The sequence below is a fragment of the Coregonus lavaretus genome (genome assembly GCF_964263955.1).
Source record: "Coregonus lavaretus genome assembly, chromosome: 31".
Classification (NCBI taxonomy): Eukaryota; Metazoa; Chordata; class Actinopteri; order Salmoniformes; family Salmonidae; genus Coregonus; species Coregonus lavaretus.
In genome coordinates, this window is record NC_140018.1 from 7,018,770 (window position 1) to 7,040,521 (window position 21,752).

Here is a 21,752-nt window from a genome sequence, read left to right on the forward strand (position 1 = left end):
GATTCAGCTGTCGTACCCTATCAGAACCCCAAATATAAACTTGTTTTACTTCATTGTTTGTAAACAAAAAATGTAAAAACAAACACTATATAGCCTCAAAACATGGTTAAAACTATAATTTTGATATCATGGATCCTTACATCCATAGCTCTGTCTATGCATTGGAGAGTGAATACATTTACCCAGTCCAATCCCTCAGCTTTTTACCAAACCAGGGGTGGGGTGCAATGGTCATTGTTTCTACTGCTGATTGCCGCTTTAAAGTATGACTTTGAGAGAGCAACCTGCAAAGAATAAGCCTACAAAGAATTATGGTAAACCAAGATTAAAATTATTTATTGTATGAGTTTCAACCCAATAAATCAATTCTCCCACGTGACTTCTAACTTGTTGAAATGGGATGTCTCCAGATAGATACGCCTTCTCCGCAAGCCACGCGGTTGTTGTGTGACTCTAGACCCGAAATTTAACTCGGATTCTAAACCTTGACGCGGTTGATTAGAGGGGGCAGCCTGACAGTTATAAAAGGCAGTGGAGTCGTTCGGTAATCAGACTAGCTAGTTCTGCGTCTTGGTGGAGTAAAACAACAAAACAGGTATTGTAAACGATACTTACTTTCTTCTCTCTTAGTTGTCTGTCGAGGGATGCTAAAGAATAATCGATAAAGCATTTGGGGATTTTTATGATTAATTTAATCAAATGTAATCGAATAAAGAGTACCCATGACGCATTAAGCTGATTCAAATGAATTTATCCCCCACTCTTACAGGTGTGAAGTTTCCCTTTCACTAACTACAATACAGATTGTTACACCAGATAATGTGATTTAACCAAAGAGATTTGGTATCCATTACTGGGAGTTACAGGATAGGTACTGTTTGGTGTAACACTGAGAATTTTCGACCAACCTTGGCGATACTGTCTTCGTCCTTGATTTGTAGAAACTGGGGTCTCATAAAGTGTCCAGTTGCAGTGGGTCCGTTTGAATTTGCTCCATGAAGAAATCCAACAATGTGTACGCCGCCAGCTTGTCTATTTCAAGTCATCTCTCATTGATCGAGACAGGTGGCTATCATCATGACTTGCGGCACTTTGGGGTGGACACCCACCTGTCTAGAAAAGTATCTGCGCTACACTAAACATTACCTATCCTGTAACAACCAGTAATGGAATACCAAAAATATTTGTTACACCAGATAATGTGATTTAACCAATCTTTCACCTATGGTGATCACTCTGAGTCAAGGTGTCATTCATTTGGAATACAATACACTAAGCATATGACTCACGAGTAAAATACTCAATATTTTCCCCCATCAATCTGTCCTTCTTTTTTGTCCATTACCTATCTGGCATCCAGATCCACTATGAATATCCAGTCAGCTATCAACAGGGAGGTGTTTGCCCCCCGGGATGAGAGGATACTAGTGGCTGTGGAGGTTAAGAGGAGACCGAAGAAAAGACTTTCCTTTCTGCCCACTGGAGGCAAGGCAGGATATATAACATACATCTGTCTGTCAGGTAGGCTACTGTAACAGATTTCTTTCAGCTGGAACCAGTGTGACTTGAATTTTAAGTCCACAAAAAGACTTGTTGCTCTGCTGTATAAATGATATTGTTCAGGATTAAAAGGCTGCATTGTTTAACCATCTCATGGTGGAATTATCTGAATGGAAGGATGCACAGCTATTCATCATGTTGCAATCAGGACATTGTGCTGCTGGCTATCTAATACCACTGAGTCTGACATTGTCAGAGGACATGGATCCTATAACTGAGCAGGAAGGATCACTTGCGTGTTATTTAGATGTTCAATGTCACTCACTACATCCATAGTAGCTATTGTTACTGTGATGAAGTCACCCAGAGCCATGGGCATTCACTGCCCCAGTGTCCCTTGAGGGACTCTTCACCCCGTCCCAATTACACCACTGACGGATGAGTGACTAGTGTCCTCAGCTGGCACTGCCAGTCTCCCCCCATTTACAAATCCTCATATTGTGTGTACAAGAGAAACCACTGAAGAAGAATGGGCATTGGCGGTCTGTTTGTTGATCTGTGATGGTGACTGGTCCCGTGTGTGTATGTCCAATGTTTGATAAAAATGAAACACACATTTAGTAGTGGAAAGTGAATCCTGAATCTCTTCTTTATATCCTGTCTTCATTGTAGTACTGAGTAGATTTACTTCTACATTTTGGGGTTTTATGAAGTGTGCTTACTTTCATATTTCTAACCCATGACCCCTCCTAATCCCCCCAGTGACCAATAAGAGGCCAGCTCAGCTCCTCATCACCAAGGTCAAGCGGTTTGGAGGCTCCGCCCCCTTCACAAGGAGGTCACAGTGGAGCGTGGAGCAGCTCCGCCAGGTCGATGGCATCGACCCCAACAAGGTGACATCATCATAGAGCTAGTATAGATGTGATATTCTGTGTAGTGTTTTTTAAATTTAATTCTATAGATCTTAGCCTGTACTGCCTACACTCTCTGTTGGAAGCCCTGTATCCCAGACCCATCCATTTCATTCCTCTTTCCTTAGCCACTCTCCCTGTTAATTTGCATATTCACATGCGCTTCTGCCATGTTCAGTGTTGTCCCAAAGCAGAATGGATGAAAATCAGACCCTAGTATAGCCAATCAAGTCTTGATGGGTAAAGGGTTGTATTGGGATTGGAGCACCAGGATTCTGACCTGTGTTTCTGGTCGGTTGGTTTGGTCCGCTATTCTCCTCTACCGTCTTATGACCTCTCTATTGTATCCCTCATCTGTATACCCTTCTGGATCGCCCACAGGACTGCCCAGAGTTTGACCTGGTGTTTGACAACGCCTTTGACCAATGGGTGGCCAGCTCAGCGGCAGAGAAGTGCATCTTCATCCAGATCATGTACCACGCCTGTCAGACTTACTGGGAGGGCAAGGTAGGGGTCCCTGGTGGCCCGGCTAGCCCAGCTGGAGACCAGCAGAAGGACCAGAGAGCTAGTCCAGGGGGCCAGGTTAGCCCAGGGGCCCAAGGGGGCCAAAGAGGAGGTCCAGGGGCCCAGGCTAGACGGAAGAGCACAGTGGGTCCCAGGCCCCGCCAGACTGAATTTGTCAACTGTCAGTCCAAACTCACAGGAGGTAAGGGGTTGTTGAAGGAGAAGCACAGTCCGTCCCAATTCACTCCCTTCCCCTTGGTCCTAACCCGTCCATGTTTGCAGATCGACGTGCTATAGCCTAGGGGAAGTGTTAGGGCTAGGGAAATGTTAGGGAGCGAATTTGGACCAGCTGTCAGTGGGCATTATTCTGGTACCACTTCAACCATAGGAGTGGCTTATCCTCTCACCTCTCATGATATGGCAGGGACTCCAATTTCATGTTTGATTCTGTGCTGTCTATTTTACCTATTCATCATGGGTATGATACAGCTTTTATCAGTCTCATTGCTGTCATTCTAACAGATGCCTGCACTGTGAATCTGGTCATCTACCGTTGCAAGGTCTTCTTCAACCACATGAAGAAGGTGATGGTTTCAAAACAAAGCAGTCCTCTGGCTGGAGGTAAGGGAGTAACCACCCCCCCCTCCCAAATAACCAATAATTCTCTGTCATTGGGTAGCAACACAGTCTTTGCAGAAATGACAAAGTTGTATAAGGACATAGCCTTAGTGGTAGGCCTATGGTTGTATCCTTTATATTCTCATGGATTCCTAATCCTCTCTCAGGCGATTGATGGTTTTGTCTATTGTCCTCTGTAACACCTCTCTCTGCTACAGTAGAGAATGGCTCTTCTATGAGGTTGCGGCTAGATGAGTGGCGACTTTGTGTCCAAACCTCCTGCTAAAAAACAAAGGCTGGCCCTGTGAGAAGAAACGCGGCTCCCCATTCGTGTGTGTTTGTGGCACAGGGAGAGGTGCCAGGCAGTAGCAGGGCGTAGAGACGCGGCGCAACAGCAAATGTTGGGCAGTCTCTCTCCTAAGCTGACCACTCCAGGCGGTATGAAATAGCCCCCCCCCCACCACAGGCAATTTTTACCTCTCTCGACAAACATTAGTTTAGAATAAAAGAAAGCCAAGATGGCTAGCTCGACATTCTGATTCTGGCTCTTGGATGTTGTAACAAAATGTTATGCCTGTTGGGTATCTCATCTGGGTATCCCATCTCTGATGTACTACTCTCTGTGTGTTGTCATGTACAGTACTACTCTCTGTGTGTTGTCATGTACAGTACTACTCTCTGTGTGTTGTCATGTACAGTACTACTCTCTGTGTGTTGTCATGTACAGTACTACTCTCTGTGTGTTGTCATGTACAGTACTACTCTCTGTGTGTTGTCATGTACAGTACTACTCTCTGTGTGTTTTCATGTACAGTACTACTCTCTGTGTGTTGTCATGTACAGTACTACTCTCTGTGTGTTGTCATGTACAGTACTACTCTGTGTGTTTTCATGTACAGTACTACTCTCTGTGTGTTGTCATGTACAGTACTACTCTCTGTGTGTTGTCATGTACAGTACTACTCTCTGTCTGTGTTGTGCAGCAGGTCCCAGAGCAAGTCCCAGTGGGCAGCGCCCCCCAAGGGGCAGTTTGGGTAGTGTAGTCAAGAGGGCAAGCCAGGCCCTGCAGGAGCGTGGGGAAAGACTGGGCCGGGCCGAGGACAAGACGGTGGACCTGATGCACAAAGCCCAGCAGTTTGCAGACACTGCTCACAAGGTGAGACATGTCACGGTTGAATGTAAATAGTATACACGCACACGCTAACACACCACACCACACGCTAACACACCACACCACACGCTAACACACCACACGCTAACACACCACACCACACGCTACCACACCACACCACACGCTACCACACCACACCACACGCTACCACACCACACGCTACCACACCACACGCTAACACACCACATGCAAAAAAAACACACGCTAACACGCTCGCACATTCGCTGACACTCCGCGCTCGCTCGCACATTCGCTGACACTCCGCGCTCGCTCGCACATTCGCTGACACTCCGCGCTCGCTCGCACATTCGCTGACACTCCGCGCTCGCTCGCACATTCGCTGACACTCCGCGCTCGCTCGCACATTCGCTGACACTCCGCGCTCGCTCGCACATTCGCTGACACTCCGCGCTCGCTCGCACATTCGCTGACACTCCGCGCTCGCTCGCACATTCGCTGACACTCCGTGCTCGCTCGCACATTCGCTAACACTCCGCGCTCGCTCGCACATTCGCTAACACTCGGGGCCTTAGGGATACGGAGGGACGTGGGTGGGATGCTGATCACTGGGATGACGGCTCAACTTGGGATGGGGAGGGGCTTTAGCGGGGGAATTAGTGGAGAACAATTGAAGGGTTACTCCGTAGCAATGCAAATATCACGGTACAGCTATATGGACACTCAATCATTACGCTATTTTTTATTGATAAATTTACAAACATATATATAATGATAAATAGACTTGAAACTTGTATCTCATTATGGTGTATGGTGAAATAAGTATAGCCAGTTATAATTGTAATGGCTTAGCTGATAATAACAAAAGAAGAACAATATTTACATGGCTCAAAGAGAAGGAATATAATATCTATTGTATACAGGAAACTCATTCAACAATTCGAGATGAAGTAGCGTGGAAAAAAGAATGGGGGGGGGAAATATATTTCTCCCATGGGCAAAGAAATTCAAAAGGGGTGATGATATTAATTAATAGTAATTTCGATCCAAATGTGCAAATTGTCCAAATAGATACGCAAGGTAGATGGATTATTTTAAATATGGTATTGGACCATAAACAGATATGGCTCATTAACCTTTACGGACCAAATAATGATGATCCACAATTCTTTGACAATATATATAATACATTATCAAGCCTGCAAGCAACTCAAGACAATATTATTATGGTGGGGGATTATAATACTGTTTTAAATAGCTCAATGGACCGAAAAGGAAATCACACCACAAACAATCACCCACATGCTCTTAAGGAAATTGTGAATGTCATGGATACATTAGAACTAGTAGATATATGGAGGCTTAAATATGCTGATCTAGTGAGATATACATGGCGGAGACTGAATCAAGCTAGTCGTCTTGACTTCTTTCTTATCTCATTCTCGTTGGCACCAAAAGTAAAAAAAAGTGTTGATAGGGGACAGAATGCGGTCGGACCATCATATAATAGGCATATACATTACTCTGACTGAATTTCCACGTGGGCGAGGATATTGGAAATTTAATCAAAGCCTATTAGATGATAATTTATTTATAATTAGAACAAAGGAATTTATAACTGACTTTTTCCAACATAACATAGGTACAGCGAATCCCCTTATTGTATGGGACACCTTTAAATGTGCCTTTAGAGGCCATGCAATTCAGTACTCATCTCGAAAACAAAAGCAATTTAGGTCAAAAGAGTTTATACTAAGAAAGGAAATAGAAAGTCTAACAGAACAGATAGATGGCAATAAAAACTGTAACATAGAGGCTCAGAATAAATTAGAGGAAAAACAAAAAGAAATGGAAAAACTTATTCAAGAAAGATCAAGTGTAATATATTATAAAAATAAAGCAAACTGGATGGAATATGGGGAAAAATGCACAAAATTCTTTTTTAATCTTCAACATAGGAATGCTACCAAAAAGAACTTAATGAAACTAGTTACAATTGACGGAGTCACCCATAATTCACCTAATGATATTTTGAAGGAAGAAACAAAGTATTTTAAGCATATGTTTTCTTTTCAGTCGCCTCCATCTCCTCTAACTGAAGCTAATTGTAGAGATTTTTTTTCTATTGATAATGTCAAATTAACAGCCACACAGAAAGACTCATGTGAAGGTGAAATTACAGAGGAGGAACTTCTGGATGCAATTAAAGACTTTAAGTCGGGGAAAATCGAGGTATACCAAACCTTTTTTGATATACTAAGAGGACCGTTATTAGCATGTTTTAACCACTCCTATGTAAATGGTAGATTATCTGACACTCAAGAAGAAGGTCTGATCTCATTATTACTGAAACAGGATACAAGTGGAAAATATAAAGATCCAGTCCATTTACAAAATTGGAGGCCACTTACACTTCAGTGTTGTGATGCAAAAATCCTAGCAAAATGTATAGCGCATAGAATTAAAAAGGTATTGTCGGATATTATTCATTCTAATCAGACAGGTTTTTTACATGGAAGATACATTGGAGATAATATAAGGCAAGTATTGGAAACAATAGAACACTATGGAAAATATGGGAAACCAGGCCTGCTATTCATAGCAGACTTCGAAAAGGCATTTGATAAAGTTCGACTGGAATTTATATATAAATGCCTGGAGCATTTCAATTTTGGAGAATCTCTTATAAAATGGGTCAAAATCATGTATAGTAACCCTAGGTGTAAAATAGTAAATAATGGCTATTTCTCAGAAAGTTTTAAACTATCAAGAGGAGTGAAACAAGGTTGTCCACTATCGGCATATCTATTTATTGTGGCCATCGAGATGTTAGCTATTAAAATCAGATCCAATAATAATATCAGGGGATTAGAAATACAGGGCTTAAAAACAAAGGTGTCATTGTACGCAGATGATTCATGTTTTCTTTTAGATCCACAACTAGAATCCCTCCACAGCCTCATAGAGGATCTAGATACATTTTCTAACCTCTCTGGATTAAAACCAAATTATGACAAATGTACTATATTACGTATTGGATCACTAAAAAATACAATTTTTACATTACCATGTAGTTTACCAATAAAATGGTCTGATGGTGATGTGGATATACTCGGAATACATATCCCAAAGGAAATAAATGATCTCACTTCAATACATTTTAATAGAAAGTTAGCAAAAATAGATAAGATCTTACTACCATGGAAAGGAAAATACCTGTCAATTTGTGGAAAAATCACCCTGATTAACTCTTTAGTATTATCCCAGTTTACCTATTTGCTTATGGTCTTGCCTACGCCTAGCAAACAGTTTTTTAAAATATATGAGAAAAAAATATTCAATTTTATTTGGAACGGCAAGCCAGACAAAATTAAAAGAGCATATTTATATAATGAATATGAATTCGGAGGACAGAAATTATTAAATATTAAAGCATTAGACCTATCACTAAAATCTTCAGTCATCCAAAAGTTATACTTAAATCCGAACTGGTTCTCAAGCAAATTAGTAAGATTGTCTCACCCACTGTTCAAGAAAGGCCTTTTTCCCTTTATTCAGATTACAATCTCTCACTTTCAGTTATTTGAAAAGGAAATAATCTCCCAAATGTCACTATTTCTAAAACAAGCCATAGAAAGTTGGTTGCAATTTCAATTTAATCCTCCAGAAACGACAGAACAAATAATGCAACAAATATTGTGGTTAAATTCAAATATACTAATTGACAAAAAACCTTTATTTTTTGACAGAATGTTTAAAAAAGGTATAATCTTCGTAAATGATATCATCGGTAGGACTGGTGGAGTTATGTCGCACATGCAGCTAACTAAAACATATGGAAATGTCTGCTCTACCCAAAATTACAACCAAATAATTGCAGCCTTACCGCAAAAGTGGAAGAGGAAAGTTGAAGGGGGAGAAAGTAAGGAACTTGTCTGTCGGCCTTGCATTAAAGAACATAATTGGTTAAGGAAAACTGTGATAAATAAAAAAGTATATCAGTTTCACTTAAGGACCAAAGGATTGACAGCCGTCCCATATAGATTGCAAAATAGTTGGGAAGAGATCTTTGACGTACCAATCCCATGGCATAGTGTTTATGAACTGACACGCAAAACGACACCGGATTCAAAAATTAGAATCTTTCAATTTAAATTATTATATAAAATTCTTGCTACCAATAGAATGTTATTTATATGGGGGATACAATCTTCCCAGCTCTGCAGATTTTGCTGTGAAGAGATAGAATCATTAGATCATTTGTTTTGGTTCTGTCCATTTGTAGCTTGTTTTTGGACACAGGTCCAGGAATGGCTAAAGGATTGCAATATTTACCTGGAACTAACCTTGCAGATAGCATTACTGGGTGATCTGAAAAGTCATAGTCAATCAATCAATAATATAATAATACTTTTAGCAAAAATGTTTATTTTTAATTCACAATCTGTAGAAGCAATGAGAATAGAAAGGTTCAGAACTTTTGTAAAACATCACAGTATGGTTGAAATATATATGGCAAATAGAAATCCTATATGGATGGTGTTAAGAGATAGATGGGAGGTATTGAATAGAGTTGAAGGATGGGACTAATAACAAATAACAACAAATAATAACAAAGATAGCTAATAATGTAAGCATACTGTGTCCATAATAAGTATATAGGTTGTATGTTGGGAGCTTTTGGGAAAGAGCACAGTTAGAAAGATATGGCATTTAGAAGCAAACCGGATGGACATCATGAAAATGATCGGAGAGGTTGAGAGTAGAAGAAGTTCAGGAGCAAAAAAATAAATAAATATATATATATATATATCCATTTATATGGATATAGAATTATTGTAAAATTAACTCTGTCCATAAGGTGTAGATAGTAATTATAGACCGGAAGTAGAGGCCTGGGCGTTGTTGTTCACTAATTTACTCCAAGTAGGGAAAGGATGGTGGGGTTGAAAAGTAATAAAGGGGAATATATATATATATATAAACATGGGGGATTGGAAGTGATGCAGACAATTACATTGATAGAAGATACAATCTATCTGCAATATTAAGCTGATCCATCCCCCCCCAAAAAAAAAAAAAAAAAAAAAACACTCCAAGCTCGCTCGCACATTCGCTGACACTCCGCGCTCGCTCGCTCGCTCGCACATTCGCTAACACTCCGCGCTCGCTCGCACATTCGCTAACACTCCGCGCTCGCTCGCACATTCGCTAACACTCCGCGCTCGCTCGCACATTCGCTAACACTCCGCGCTCGCTCGCACATTCGCTAACACTCCGCGCTCGCTCGCACATTCGCTAACACTCCGCGCTCGCTCGCACATTCGCTAACACTCCACCCGCTAGCACACCGCACGCGCTCGCTGACACTCCGCGCGAAAGTTTCATTTCAGCCTCTGAGTTTGGTCCAGCCAAGCTCGAGACGTATGAGCAGCTTAACATTTATTATGAAGTGTGTATCATTCCACACTATGCTGTGTAGTTGACCTTGTCTAGAATGCCTACCCAATGAGTGTGCCAGAGGGCTACCAAAATCCCCCCCCTAATTTAGGCTGAGTGAATGACCATTAGGTTTTACAGTAATTGCAAGGCGATCAATTCTCATAATAAACTTTTCATTTGGAATGGAGGCATTATAAGTATACCAGCATAACACTCTCATTGATGAGATCATACGCAAGTCATTAACTACTTAAATGTTTATGTAATTGGATGACATTGGTCAGGCCCTAGAACAGCTTCAAGTGGCCCATCAAAGAGAAAATATATTTTTTATTTCAGGGGAAATTAGCTAGAATGTGAAAATGATGAGACTTTCTTTCTCCTCTAGCTGGCTCTGAAGTATTCAAACTAGAGGCAGCTCTTCCCGTGGGTCCGTGGCCCTAATTCACCTGTTGATTCTATGTAATAACTTCTATACTAATGTTGGACTGAGGCATAGTTTAGTTGAAACCCAATGGACACACTGCAATTCCTCTGTGAAGAATCCTATATGTTCTGAGAGGAGTGGTGGGTTGTGGGACTTGCTCTTAGGACTTTGACTGTGTTAAAAGGACATGGAAACCTTTACAGACTGGCAGTGGGGAGGACAGCCCAGTTATGGACCCCGGGGTTGAAGATTGACCTTTAACCTCCAGAATGGGACCTGTGGATCACATGACGGTGTCTTTTCATGGCAGAGCTAGCTGGTTTACTTCACAATTCTCCCACTGTTTGAGTGTACTTATATCTCTGCTCTGATGACAAGGATTTCAGATGATTTAAGTTTTTCAGTTTTGGGTGGTTTCACGTGTTTTTAGATATTTTAATATTGGCATATGAATTATCAGTAAACAGCTGACAATGTGATGGTGCCTTTTTTATATTTTTTGACTTTTCAGAATTCGCGTGTCTTCTCCGCTATGGAAGTATATTTCAATGGTGGTTTTGCTCATTGCATAAATAATTGATCATTTATGACTGTGAATAGGCACACTCATAGACAGCAGCTTGTGAATGTTTGCACAGACTGAATTAGATTTAGATTGATACTGGAGAACCCATTTTACCCATGTTTTTTACAAATGACACATTAATTTAATGTTTGAATGGCATTGAATGCATAAGTGTGACTATTTCAGGTTATTGCCTTAGTTTTGTCTGAGCCGGTGCAGGGGAATGAGGAACACCTGGTGAAATGTTTTTTTTAATTTCTTTGCATGGTAATGATATAGTATAGTCTTTATTTCTTTGCATGGTAATGATATAGTATAGTCTTTATTTATTTGCATGGTAATGATATAGTATAGTCTTTATTTCTTTGCACTTTCTAAAGATTACTTTATTGCATGGATTGCTATATTGCACTATAATTTGTTTGCTTCCACTATTTTTCACAGCTATATGTCTCTACTACCCTCTCCCTGCTTGCATCAAATCCATTGATTGTTCACTAATCACTATTCAAACCATTGATTAGTCACTAATCACTATTCCAAATTCAAGTTGATAATGTTACTATTTGATCCTTGTCTTTGTCTAATCATGTCTGATTAATTGATCCCCTGTCTTGTCGCTGTCTTGTCACGTATATGTCATGTTTTTTTTCTTTCTCTTGGACCATATGTGCCGTAATTACACGTCTCATGCCTTTTAAATAAAAATCTTTAATGGCTGGTTCCATGTCAGAGAGTTGAGTACAGCAGCTATAATGATGGGCTGATGTATGTAGATTAGGGCTCTTCTAGGTGAGGTGGTAAGCAAGATAAATAATGTTGACTGTGAATGATTGTGTGTGTAATCATAATCTCGTCCACACAGCCGGCTCTCTATGTGGTAGCAATTGAGTCTGGGGACGAGGTTTGTGTGATGACGGTTCTGAAGGGCACAGTAGAGAATAGACTTCTGAGTTGGTTAGTGATAAGGGTCAGAAAGGCATGTTGAAGGTTTAGTTGAGTGCTGTTGCATAGGCCTGTGGTTGTTGAATTTGTCTTTTGATGCCTAATAGTGTTTTTATTGTACACAACACTGATACATTAATTGGTATGCTTTATCAGCTGGGACAACATGTCCCTCTTCATGCTGAACCTGTCATAGAGTGAGAGGGTAGCCTAATCGGTCTTTTAAACTACTTGTATTAGAATGAGGCTTCATTGTGGCAGTTAACTAAGGAGAGGAATCCAAAGATGGCACTTGTCCTGACTGTGCATGCTTTCTGTTGCTATATTACTGTTTTGGTGATATGATGAAAGATGGGCTAGAATGTAGATTTGTTGACCATGTCTTGTCCAAGCCTTTACTACCTTTTTTTAAATATTCTGATCATGGAGTTAAAACCATGAACTGATATGTTATTATTCCTAGAAATGCTGACTATTTAACATAGCCTTAGAACAGTACTTAAAGCTCTGTTTAGTATGTGTCAATGTTAACATGAGATTTGTACTGTTTTTTTTTAATGAGAACATCAATGACCTTAACACTCTTCTTTTTGACCCAATAAATGAAATGGGACCCATCTGATGTTCTGTGTTTTCATTTTGTTAGTGTCTACAGCAGGGCTCTCCAACCCTGTTCCTGGAGCGCTATCATCCTGTAGGTGTTCTCTCCAACCCTGTTCCTGGAGAGCATTGCTCCAAATCTAATCTAGCACACCCGATTCTAATAATTAGCTGGTTGATAAGCTGAATCAGGTTAGATACAACAGGGGTTGGATTGAGTAGCCTGGATAGAGAGGTACAGTACTTGAAGTTTGTTTGACTTATTTCTGAGGGTGCTCAAACAGCAGTTAAATCTGATCCACCGTCCATCACAAGTGACATTATTACTTAGGGTAATTTGTGATGATGGGGTATTCTTTAAACATGTCATTATGTTGCATATAATACAACACATCTACGAGTTCTTGTAGATTACTTGTGGTCAGGATGTTTTTTTTAATGAATATGTTAGTTCTGCAACATTTTGCTATCACCAATGACTGAGTAAAAGGAAATGTTTGCTCGAAAGAACTGGGGTTAATATTTTGGGATCCTAATCTTTATTGGCCATTTGCTCAGTCCCCAGTCATAACTCTGTGTCGAGCCTCTATCCAAACCATTAACAGGCAGGTAGTCAAGCAGTTAAGAGTGTTGGGCCAATAATTGGGAGGTTGCTGGTTCAAATCCCAGAGCTGACTGAAAAATCAGTCCATCTGCCCTTGAGCAAGACACTTAACCCTAATTGCTCCTTTAAGTTGCTCTGGATAAGAGCGTCTGCTAAATGACTCAAATGTATTCCGTAATCAATTGAATTCATGCACCTGTCTATATTTTGCTATATTGTACATCCAGGCAGCTTGGTCAGCGTCTATGGATCAGATGGAAAAATAGCTCTGGTCTCTGGAGAATACAGTACTTACAGTATTGACGCATGATGCAACTATACTGTAGCGACCTTAAGCCAACACCAAGCGACCTCGTCAAGAGGTTCAGACCTCTGGGTGTAACAGTTGTTATTGGGTTGACTGTCGCTGGACCTGGTTTGAGTCCCAGTCGGGGCTACCTCTCAAATTCACTATAATATACTGCATGAGGATACGTTTATTTTTCTTACAAATGCCAACTTGGTTTTTGAGTAGCCTGTGGTCACGCAGGGCAGAACAGACACTCCGACTGAGATATACATTGTGGATCATGTCGTTGTATGTGGTGTGATAGGAGTTTGTTTGTTTGGTACTATATTTACAGGCCCTGCGATAGACTAGCGTCCTGTCCAGGAGGTGTACATGTACATCAAGCTGCCACGCTACACAAACAGGAGATCGGCTCCTGCTCCTATGAGCGGTTCCGGCTCGCACAAGTCAAGGCTCCTTACTTATTGTACTTACAAAATTTAAATAAACTACTTCGCTCCTCCTTTAGTACCATAGATGTAATTTATGGTTTACTCATCAGTATCACATTGTGGCTAATCAATGTGTTTAACCTTCATGGTCACACCAGGAAGTGTCAGTAATGTGTCGTATCGACGAAGGAGATTTCCTGATGCCTAATGTAGACGCATCAGCAAGACGTGCCGGTCGTGACTTGGTGGCCATGGAGACGCAGTGACTTTGCATCAATCTAATATTGATCTTACTTGTCTATTCCTCCTTGGATGTTAACATGGCACTGACCCTCGGTTTAAGTCTGGCTGAACTCTGACTCAACAGAAAACATAAATAAGCTGTTCTTTATTGAACAATTTCAGGTAGTCCCTCCCTGTTTAACTCAATTTTCTTTATTTTGGTGCCTAATGAAGACAACCAGGGAGGGCATTTATGCTTTTAATGGCTTTTGGTGATATTGCCATCAATATATTTTTGACTGCTACAGTAATACAGCTAGGTGAAAAAGCTCTATGTGCCCATGAGCAAGGCACTTAACCCTAATTGCTCCTGTAAGTTGCTCTGTATAAGAGGGTTCTAAATGACTAAAATGTAAATGTACTGTATTACATGAAACATGATTTCTTGTTGGTCAGATTAAGTGGTTGTAGTGCTCCAGTGTACCACTGTGTGACGCTGCTGTGCAGTGGTAAAGGTTTAGTTAAGGGATGTTTATAGGTCGTTTACACGACCAAACATTCAAGAAAAAAAAAAAAACTCATACCTATATTACTGTAGTGTAAAGATGCAAATTTCTCACGCCCGTAGGTAGCGCGCGAGACTCGCTGTAGACTTGCCCCCCCCCCCCCCCTCCGAGCAGAAGAATGTAAACAGAATTGTTTCTTGAAGCCAAATGCTCCTACACTAACAATTTGAATAGCAGAGCAATGCTTTTGAAACTGCTGAAATGTATAGACAGACATTTTCCTTATATTTGAGACTTATTCCCAGCACCTGAGAATTAAGAGGAAGTTGAGTTCTTATCTCTTTTGGCTGAGATTGTCTATCCACCTGCTTTCTATGAAGGCTGTCTGGCTACAGACTAAAGGACTATCTCTCTCTCTCTTATGTTTTGGTTGAAGGCAGAATGCTGTGTAGACAGAATGCTAAAATACACATTCAGTAAATCATTATTGATTATTTATTTACATTCAATCTCTGCGTCACAAAATCCATTTTTTTTCTTCTTCTGATTTACTCAACATTTCTGATGTTATCCTCTGTGACATCATAACAGAGAAACTTAACCTAGAAAGAGCGATTAGAGGAGCAGAGGGCACTCTTCCAGACAGTTATCCGAGGTCCCTCTTACACGCTCCATACAAACTTTGTGTGAAGAGAGGAACAAAAAATAGAGGGGTATTGGTTTTGAAGAGAAAACACAGGAAGTCCAGGGCCTGGTCCTAGTGACACTGTCAGTACAGGTGCATCAAAGCTGGGACCGAGATAATTAAAAACAGCTTCTATCTCAAGGCCATCAGACTGTTAAATAGCCATCACTAGCACATTAGAGGCTGCTGCTGCCTATTGAAATCACTGGCCACTTTAAGAAATGGAACACTAGTCACTTTAATAATGTTTACATATCTTGCACTACTCATCTCATATGTATATACTGTATTCTATTCTATAATATTCTACTGTATCTTAGTCCATGCCGCTCTGTCATTGCTCGTCCATATATGTATATATTCTTAATTATATTCCTTACTTAGATTTGTGTGTATTGGGTATATGTTGTGAAATAGTTAGATATTACTTGTTAGATATTACTGCACTGTCGGAGCTAGAAGCACAAGCATTTCGCTACACCCGCAATAACATCTGCTAAACACGTGTATGTGACAAGTAAAATTGGATTTGATTTTGGTATAGTGATGACATGGATTGTTCATGCCCATGTTAGGGACTAGCCAGTTGTTGAGAAGTCTCGATTAAACAGGTGACCAGTGCTCTGAAGGTTAACCTTGTCTGACAATCATAGGGTTTGTGAGAAAGGGATTTGATTGGTGCTCACAATTGTTGTTACAGAATTGTCCTTGACAACACATTCATTTGAAACTCTATTGAGAATAAACAAGGGCTGTCCCCAAATCACATTACTTTTCATGTACATGTCTACCTCAAATACCTCGTACCCCTGCTCATTGATCTGGTACTGGTACTCCCTGTATATAGCTATTACCCCTGAACATTGATCTGGTACTGGTACACCCTGTATATAGCTATTACCCCTGAACATTGATCTGGTACTGGTACTCCCTGTATATAGCTATTACCCCTGAACATTGATCTGGTACTGGTACTCCCTGTATATAGCTATTACCCCTGAACATTGATCTGGTACTGGTACTCCCTGTATATAGCTATTACCCCTGAACATTGATCTGGTACTGGTACTCTCTGTATATAGCTATTACCCCTGAACATTGATCTGGTACTGGTACTCCCTGTATATAGCTATTACCCCTGCACATTGATCTGGTACTGGTACTGCCTGTATATACAGTGGGGGAAAAAAATTATTTAGTCAGCCACCAATTGTGCAAGTTCTCCCACTTAAAAAGATGAGAGAGGCCTGTAATTTTCATCATAGGTACACGTCAACTATGACAGACAAAATGATTTTAAAAAATCCAGAAACTCACATTGTAGGATTTTTCATGAATTTATTTGCAAATTATGGTGGAAAATAAGTATTTGGTCAATAACAAAAGTTTCTCAATACTTTGTTATATACCCTTTGTTGGCAATGACACAGGTCAAACGTTTTCTGTAAGTCTTCACAAGGTTTTCACACACTGTTGCTGGTATTTTGGCCCATTCCTCCATGCAGATCTCCTCTAGAGCAGTGATGTTTTGGGGCTGTCGCTGGGCAATACAGACTTTCAACTCCCTCCAAAGATTTTCTATGGGGTTGAGATCTGGAGACTGGCTAGGCCACTCCAGGACCTTGAAATGCTTCTTATGAAGCCACTCCTTCGTTGCCCGGGCGGTGTGTTTGGGATGATTGTCATGCTGAAAGACCCAGCCACGTTTCATCTTCAATGCCCTTGCTGATGGAAGGAGGTTTTCACTCAAAATCTCACGATACATGGCCCCATTCATTCTTTCCTTTACACGGATCAGTCGTCCTGGTCCCTTTGCAGAAAAACAGCCCCAAAGCATGATGTTTCCACCCCCATGCTTCACAGTAGGTATGGTGTTCTTTGGATGCAACTCAGCATTCTTTGTCCTCCAAACACGACGAGTTGAGTTTTTACCAAAAAGTTCTATTTTGGTTTCATCTGACCATATGACATTCTCCCAATCCTCTTCTGGATCATCCAAATGCACTCTAGCAAACTTCAGACGGGCCTGGACATGTACTGGCTTAAGCAGGGGGACACGTCTGGCACTGCAGGATTTGAGTCCCTGGCGGCGTAGTGTGTTACTGATGGTAGGCTTTGTTACTTTGGTCCCAGCTCTCTGCAGGTCATTCACTAGGTCCCCCCGTGTGGTTCTGGGATTTTTGCTCACCGTTCTTGTGATCATTTTGACCCCACGGGGTGAGATCTTGCGTGGAGCCCCAGATCGAGGGAGATTATCAGTGGTCTTGTATGTCTTCCATTTCCTAATAATTGCTCCCACAGTTGATTTCTTCAAAGCAAGCTGCTTACCTATTGCAGATTCAGTCTTCCCAGCCTGGTGTAGGTCTACAATTTTGTTTCTGGTGTCCTTTGACAGCGCTTTGGTCTTGGCCATAGTGGAGTTTGGAGTGTGACTGTTTGAGGTTGTGGACAGGTGTCTTTTATACTGATAACAAGTTCAAACAGGTGCCATTAATACAGGTAACGAGTGGAGGACAGAGGAGCCTCTTAAAGAAGAAGATACATGTCTGTGAGAGCCAGAAATCTTGCTTGTTTGTAGGTGACCAAATACTTATTTTCCACCATAATTTGCAAATAAATTCATTAAAAATCCTACAATGTGATTTTCTGGAGAAAAAAAATCTCATTTTGTCTGTCATAGTTGACGTGTACCTATGATGGAAATTACAGGCCTCGCTCATCTTTTTAAGTGGGAGAACTTGCACAATTGGTGGCTGACTAAATACTTTTTTTCCCCACTGTAGCTATTACCCCTGCACATTGATCTGGTACTGGTACTCCCTGTATATAGCTATTACCCCTGAACATTGATCTGGTACTGGTACTCTCTGTATATAGCTATTACCCCTGAACATTGAACTGGTACTGGTACTCCCTGTATATAGCTATTACCCCTGCACATTGATCTGGTACTGGTACTCCCTGTATATAGCTATTACCCCTGAACATTGAACTGGTACTGGTACTCCCTGTATATAGCTATTACCCCTGAACATTGATCTGGTACTGGTACTCCCTGTATATAGCTATTACCCCTGAACATTGATCTGGTACTGGTACTCCCTGTATATAGCTATTACCCCTGCACATTGATCTGGTACTGGTACTCCCTGTATATAGCTATTACCCCTGCACATTGATCTGGTACTGGTACTCCCTGTATATAGCTATTACCCCTGCACATTGATCTGGTACTCCCTGTATATAGCTATTACCCCTGCACATTGATCTGGTACTGGTACTCCCTGTATATAGCTATTACCCCTGAACATTGATCTGGTACTGGTACTCCCTGTATATAGCTATTACCCCTGAACATTGATCTGGTACTGGTACTCTCTGTATATAGCTATTACCCCTGAACATTGATCTGGTACTGGTACTCCCTGTATATAGCTATTACCCCTGCACATTGATCTGGTACTGGTACTGCCTGTATATAGCTCCATTCTTCAGTATTTGTATTACATTTTTTAAACTCTTCATCGTTGGGAAGGGCTCGTAAGCAAGCATTTTACGGTAAAGTCTACACCTGTTGCATTTGGCACATATGACAAATAATCCAAATCACAATTTTGAGATTCTAATCATCATTGAGAGACGAACCTATTCTGCAAATGATTTAAAACAATCAAATAAAAGCATGATTGCTAAGGTTAGCTAGAGCCAGCCCTAGAATGAACATCAGTCTTACAGAACTCCCTGTCGGGTCACTGTAACAAGGGACCGGCCTTGAATCTATACAGTTGAACACAACTGTGAAATTTATTTTCAGAACCTGTGATCATCACATTGATCACACCATGAGGTGACGTGACATCTCCCAATACCGTCACAGAGGACACGTAGTGACTCAGACAGACAGACAGACAGACCGACAGAGTGCAGTAAGATAAAACCATACGGCTGGCCCACCTGTATCGGAGGTGTGGCTGTAAGAGAATGCAGTGCTGTACTACGGTAGTGTGTGTGTTTTCTCCTGCGGCTGCTACTGGCCTCTCATAGTGGGGCCATATGGCCTTCTCAATTTCCCCCCCCCCCACCCAGCCAGCCAGCCAGGTAGACAGACATCACGCACCTCTGGTCATCTTCAGCCTCCTCCCCCGGCCCTCCCTCTGACCCCCGGAGAGGTCACTGTCTGGGTTACTCCTCTCTCTATCCTTTACTCTCTGTCTGTCTGTCTGTCTGTCTGTCTGTCTGTCTGTCTGTCTGTCTGTCTGTCTGTCTGTCTGTCTGTCTGTCTGTCTGTCTGTCTGTCTGTCTGTCTGTCTGTCTGTCTGTCTGTCTGTCTGTCTGTCTGTCTGTCTGTCTGTCTGTCTGTCTGTCTGTCTGTCTGTCTGTCTGTCTGTCTGTCTGTCTGTCTGTCTGTCTGTCTGTCTGTCTGTCTGTCTGTCTGTCTGTCTGTCTGTCTGTCTGTCTGTCTGTCTGTCTGTCTGTCTGTCTGTCTGTCTGTCTGTCTGTCTGTCTGTCTGTCTGTCTGTCTGTCTGTCTGTCTGTCTGTCTGTCTGTCTGTCTGTCTGTCTGTCTGTCTGTCTGTCTGTCTGTCTGTCTGTCTGTCTGTCTGTCTGTCTGTCTGTCTGTCTGTCTGTCTGTCTGTCTGTCTGTCTGTCTGTCTGTCTGTCTGTCTGTCTGTCTGTGTCTGTCAGAAAACATCCCAGCCTTTGTCCAGCTGTTAGGCACCAGAACAGTTCAGGTGAATAACAGCCACTGTTAAGCCGCTTTAAAGAGAACATCCTTAATCTACCAGACCTTGATTTGTGAAGCGCGTGCGTGTGCACGACCTTGTCTGTATGCTTGTTTGTTGGTGCGTGTGTCCGTGCACATATCTATCTATCTCTGTGTGTGCACCTGAGGGTCATGGGCAGGACACGGTACAGGAATTGACAGGCTCAGACAAGGCAACATGGTCGTGAGGTCATCCAATGTCTCATTGCCAAGGTAACCAGGCGTCTAGTCAGGAATGTCCCTCATTTTGTTTTGTTAGTGACAACACATTTAACATGTCAATATTGACAAGAATTTCCTAATGAATGTATACCGGTAGTACTTTGTATTGTGTTGTGGTATTCTACTCTATTCTTGGATAGAGTGAACAATCCACCTCCTTCCTCCGAGTTCAACCAGGGCTGTTTCATTTTCTATTTTTCATGATTAATGGTGGGTCTGTCTGCAGCACAGTAAAGCCACACCGTTCAGATCATATGACCGGATCCTGTATGGTTTTTATGGTACAGAGTTATGCTGCCTCTCTCACTCCCATTGATTAAAGTGAAGTGTGTGTGGCTGGGTGAATTGCTCCACACGTTAGCGTAGCAGTCTAGTAGCAGCAGCTGATTGGTGGTAGTGTATGTCCAAGGCATTTAGCCAGATGAATTGGTTGCTGTGGGACTATGAAATATGATGACTGGACATGAAGCATGGTCCCTGTGAAAATATGGACTGTTCTAATGTTATGTCATTTATTTTTATTTTTCTGCATGTCTAAGCATACTTCTTGAGTACATTTAGTAATTGCTTTTCTAAAGTCTAGCAACGTTGCCAGCTGGCATGCCAGCTAAGATGGTTAGACAAGCTAGCTACTCTAATTTGACTGATAGCCTGAAATGGCTTCTTGGTAGCTAGTTATGAGGTGGGGAATGTGAGATAAAGCCAACTTCATAACCTTTGTAGGTGGCTAGTAGTATTACAGAGAAAAATGTACAGAAGAAAACTGAGGGCGTATGTGTCCCCGTATGGACATGGCCCCTCTGTTCCTGTCTCTGGGAGGGAAGGGACTGACAGGGAAACTACAAACCAAAAACAACATGGCTCTAGTGCCATCTCCCAAGCGGGGTCATATTCATTAGGCACCAAATGGGGGGGAAAAACAGACTGAAACAGGGAGGGGACTACCTGAACTGGTCCAATAGGAAACGCTATGTTTTCGCTTTCCATTGCAAAACATGTTTGCTACAGTGTGTCGCGATTAACACGATCCAACTCTCATCTCCCCCAACGCTGGAGCTGGGCAGGAATGGGTCAGGCTTGGCGCTCCGCTTTGAGCAGATGTTTGGTAACATCACAGAATTAAGCTGGTGTTTTCATGCTTGACTTTTCCCCGCTCCAATGCTGCACCAAAAAAGCCCCTGAGCCTCCCCACTGGCTCCAAACAGAGATGTGGGTTCTTTTTAGAGAGTGAGAGGGAGAGATGGGGGAGGGGTGGTAGGGAGCAGGGCAATATGATTAAAGATACAGAGGGAAAGGACGGGGTTCGTGAGCTTGAAAGTGCCAGCATCAAGGCTCACTGCACACTGATTGATGTTGCATATCACACCCTGAAATGACAAACCCCTAAA

General features: G+C 41.7%; 1 protein-coding gene across 1 annotated transcript; it reads left to right on the forward strand.

Moving 5' to 3' along the window:
• The first annotated feature begins 1,294 nt into the window (after positions 1 to 1,294).
• LOC311106372 (syntaxin-binding protein 6-like) lies at positions 1,295 to 12,658 on the forward strand. Its single transcript, XM_084148705.1, has 6 exons — positions 1,295 to 1,521; positions 2,263 to 2,393; positions 2,793 to 3,117; positions 3,438 to 3,536; positions 4,517 to 4,689; positions 10,493 to 12,658. Exons 1-6 carry the CDS (start codon positions 1,368 to 1,370, stop codon positions 10,514 to 10,516), a joined length of 906 nt encoding a protein of 301 aa, XP_084004831.1. The 5' UTR covers positions 1,295 to 1,367; the 3' UTR covers positions 10,517 to 12,658.
• Positions 12,659 to 21,752: the final 9,094 nt, after the last annotated feature.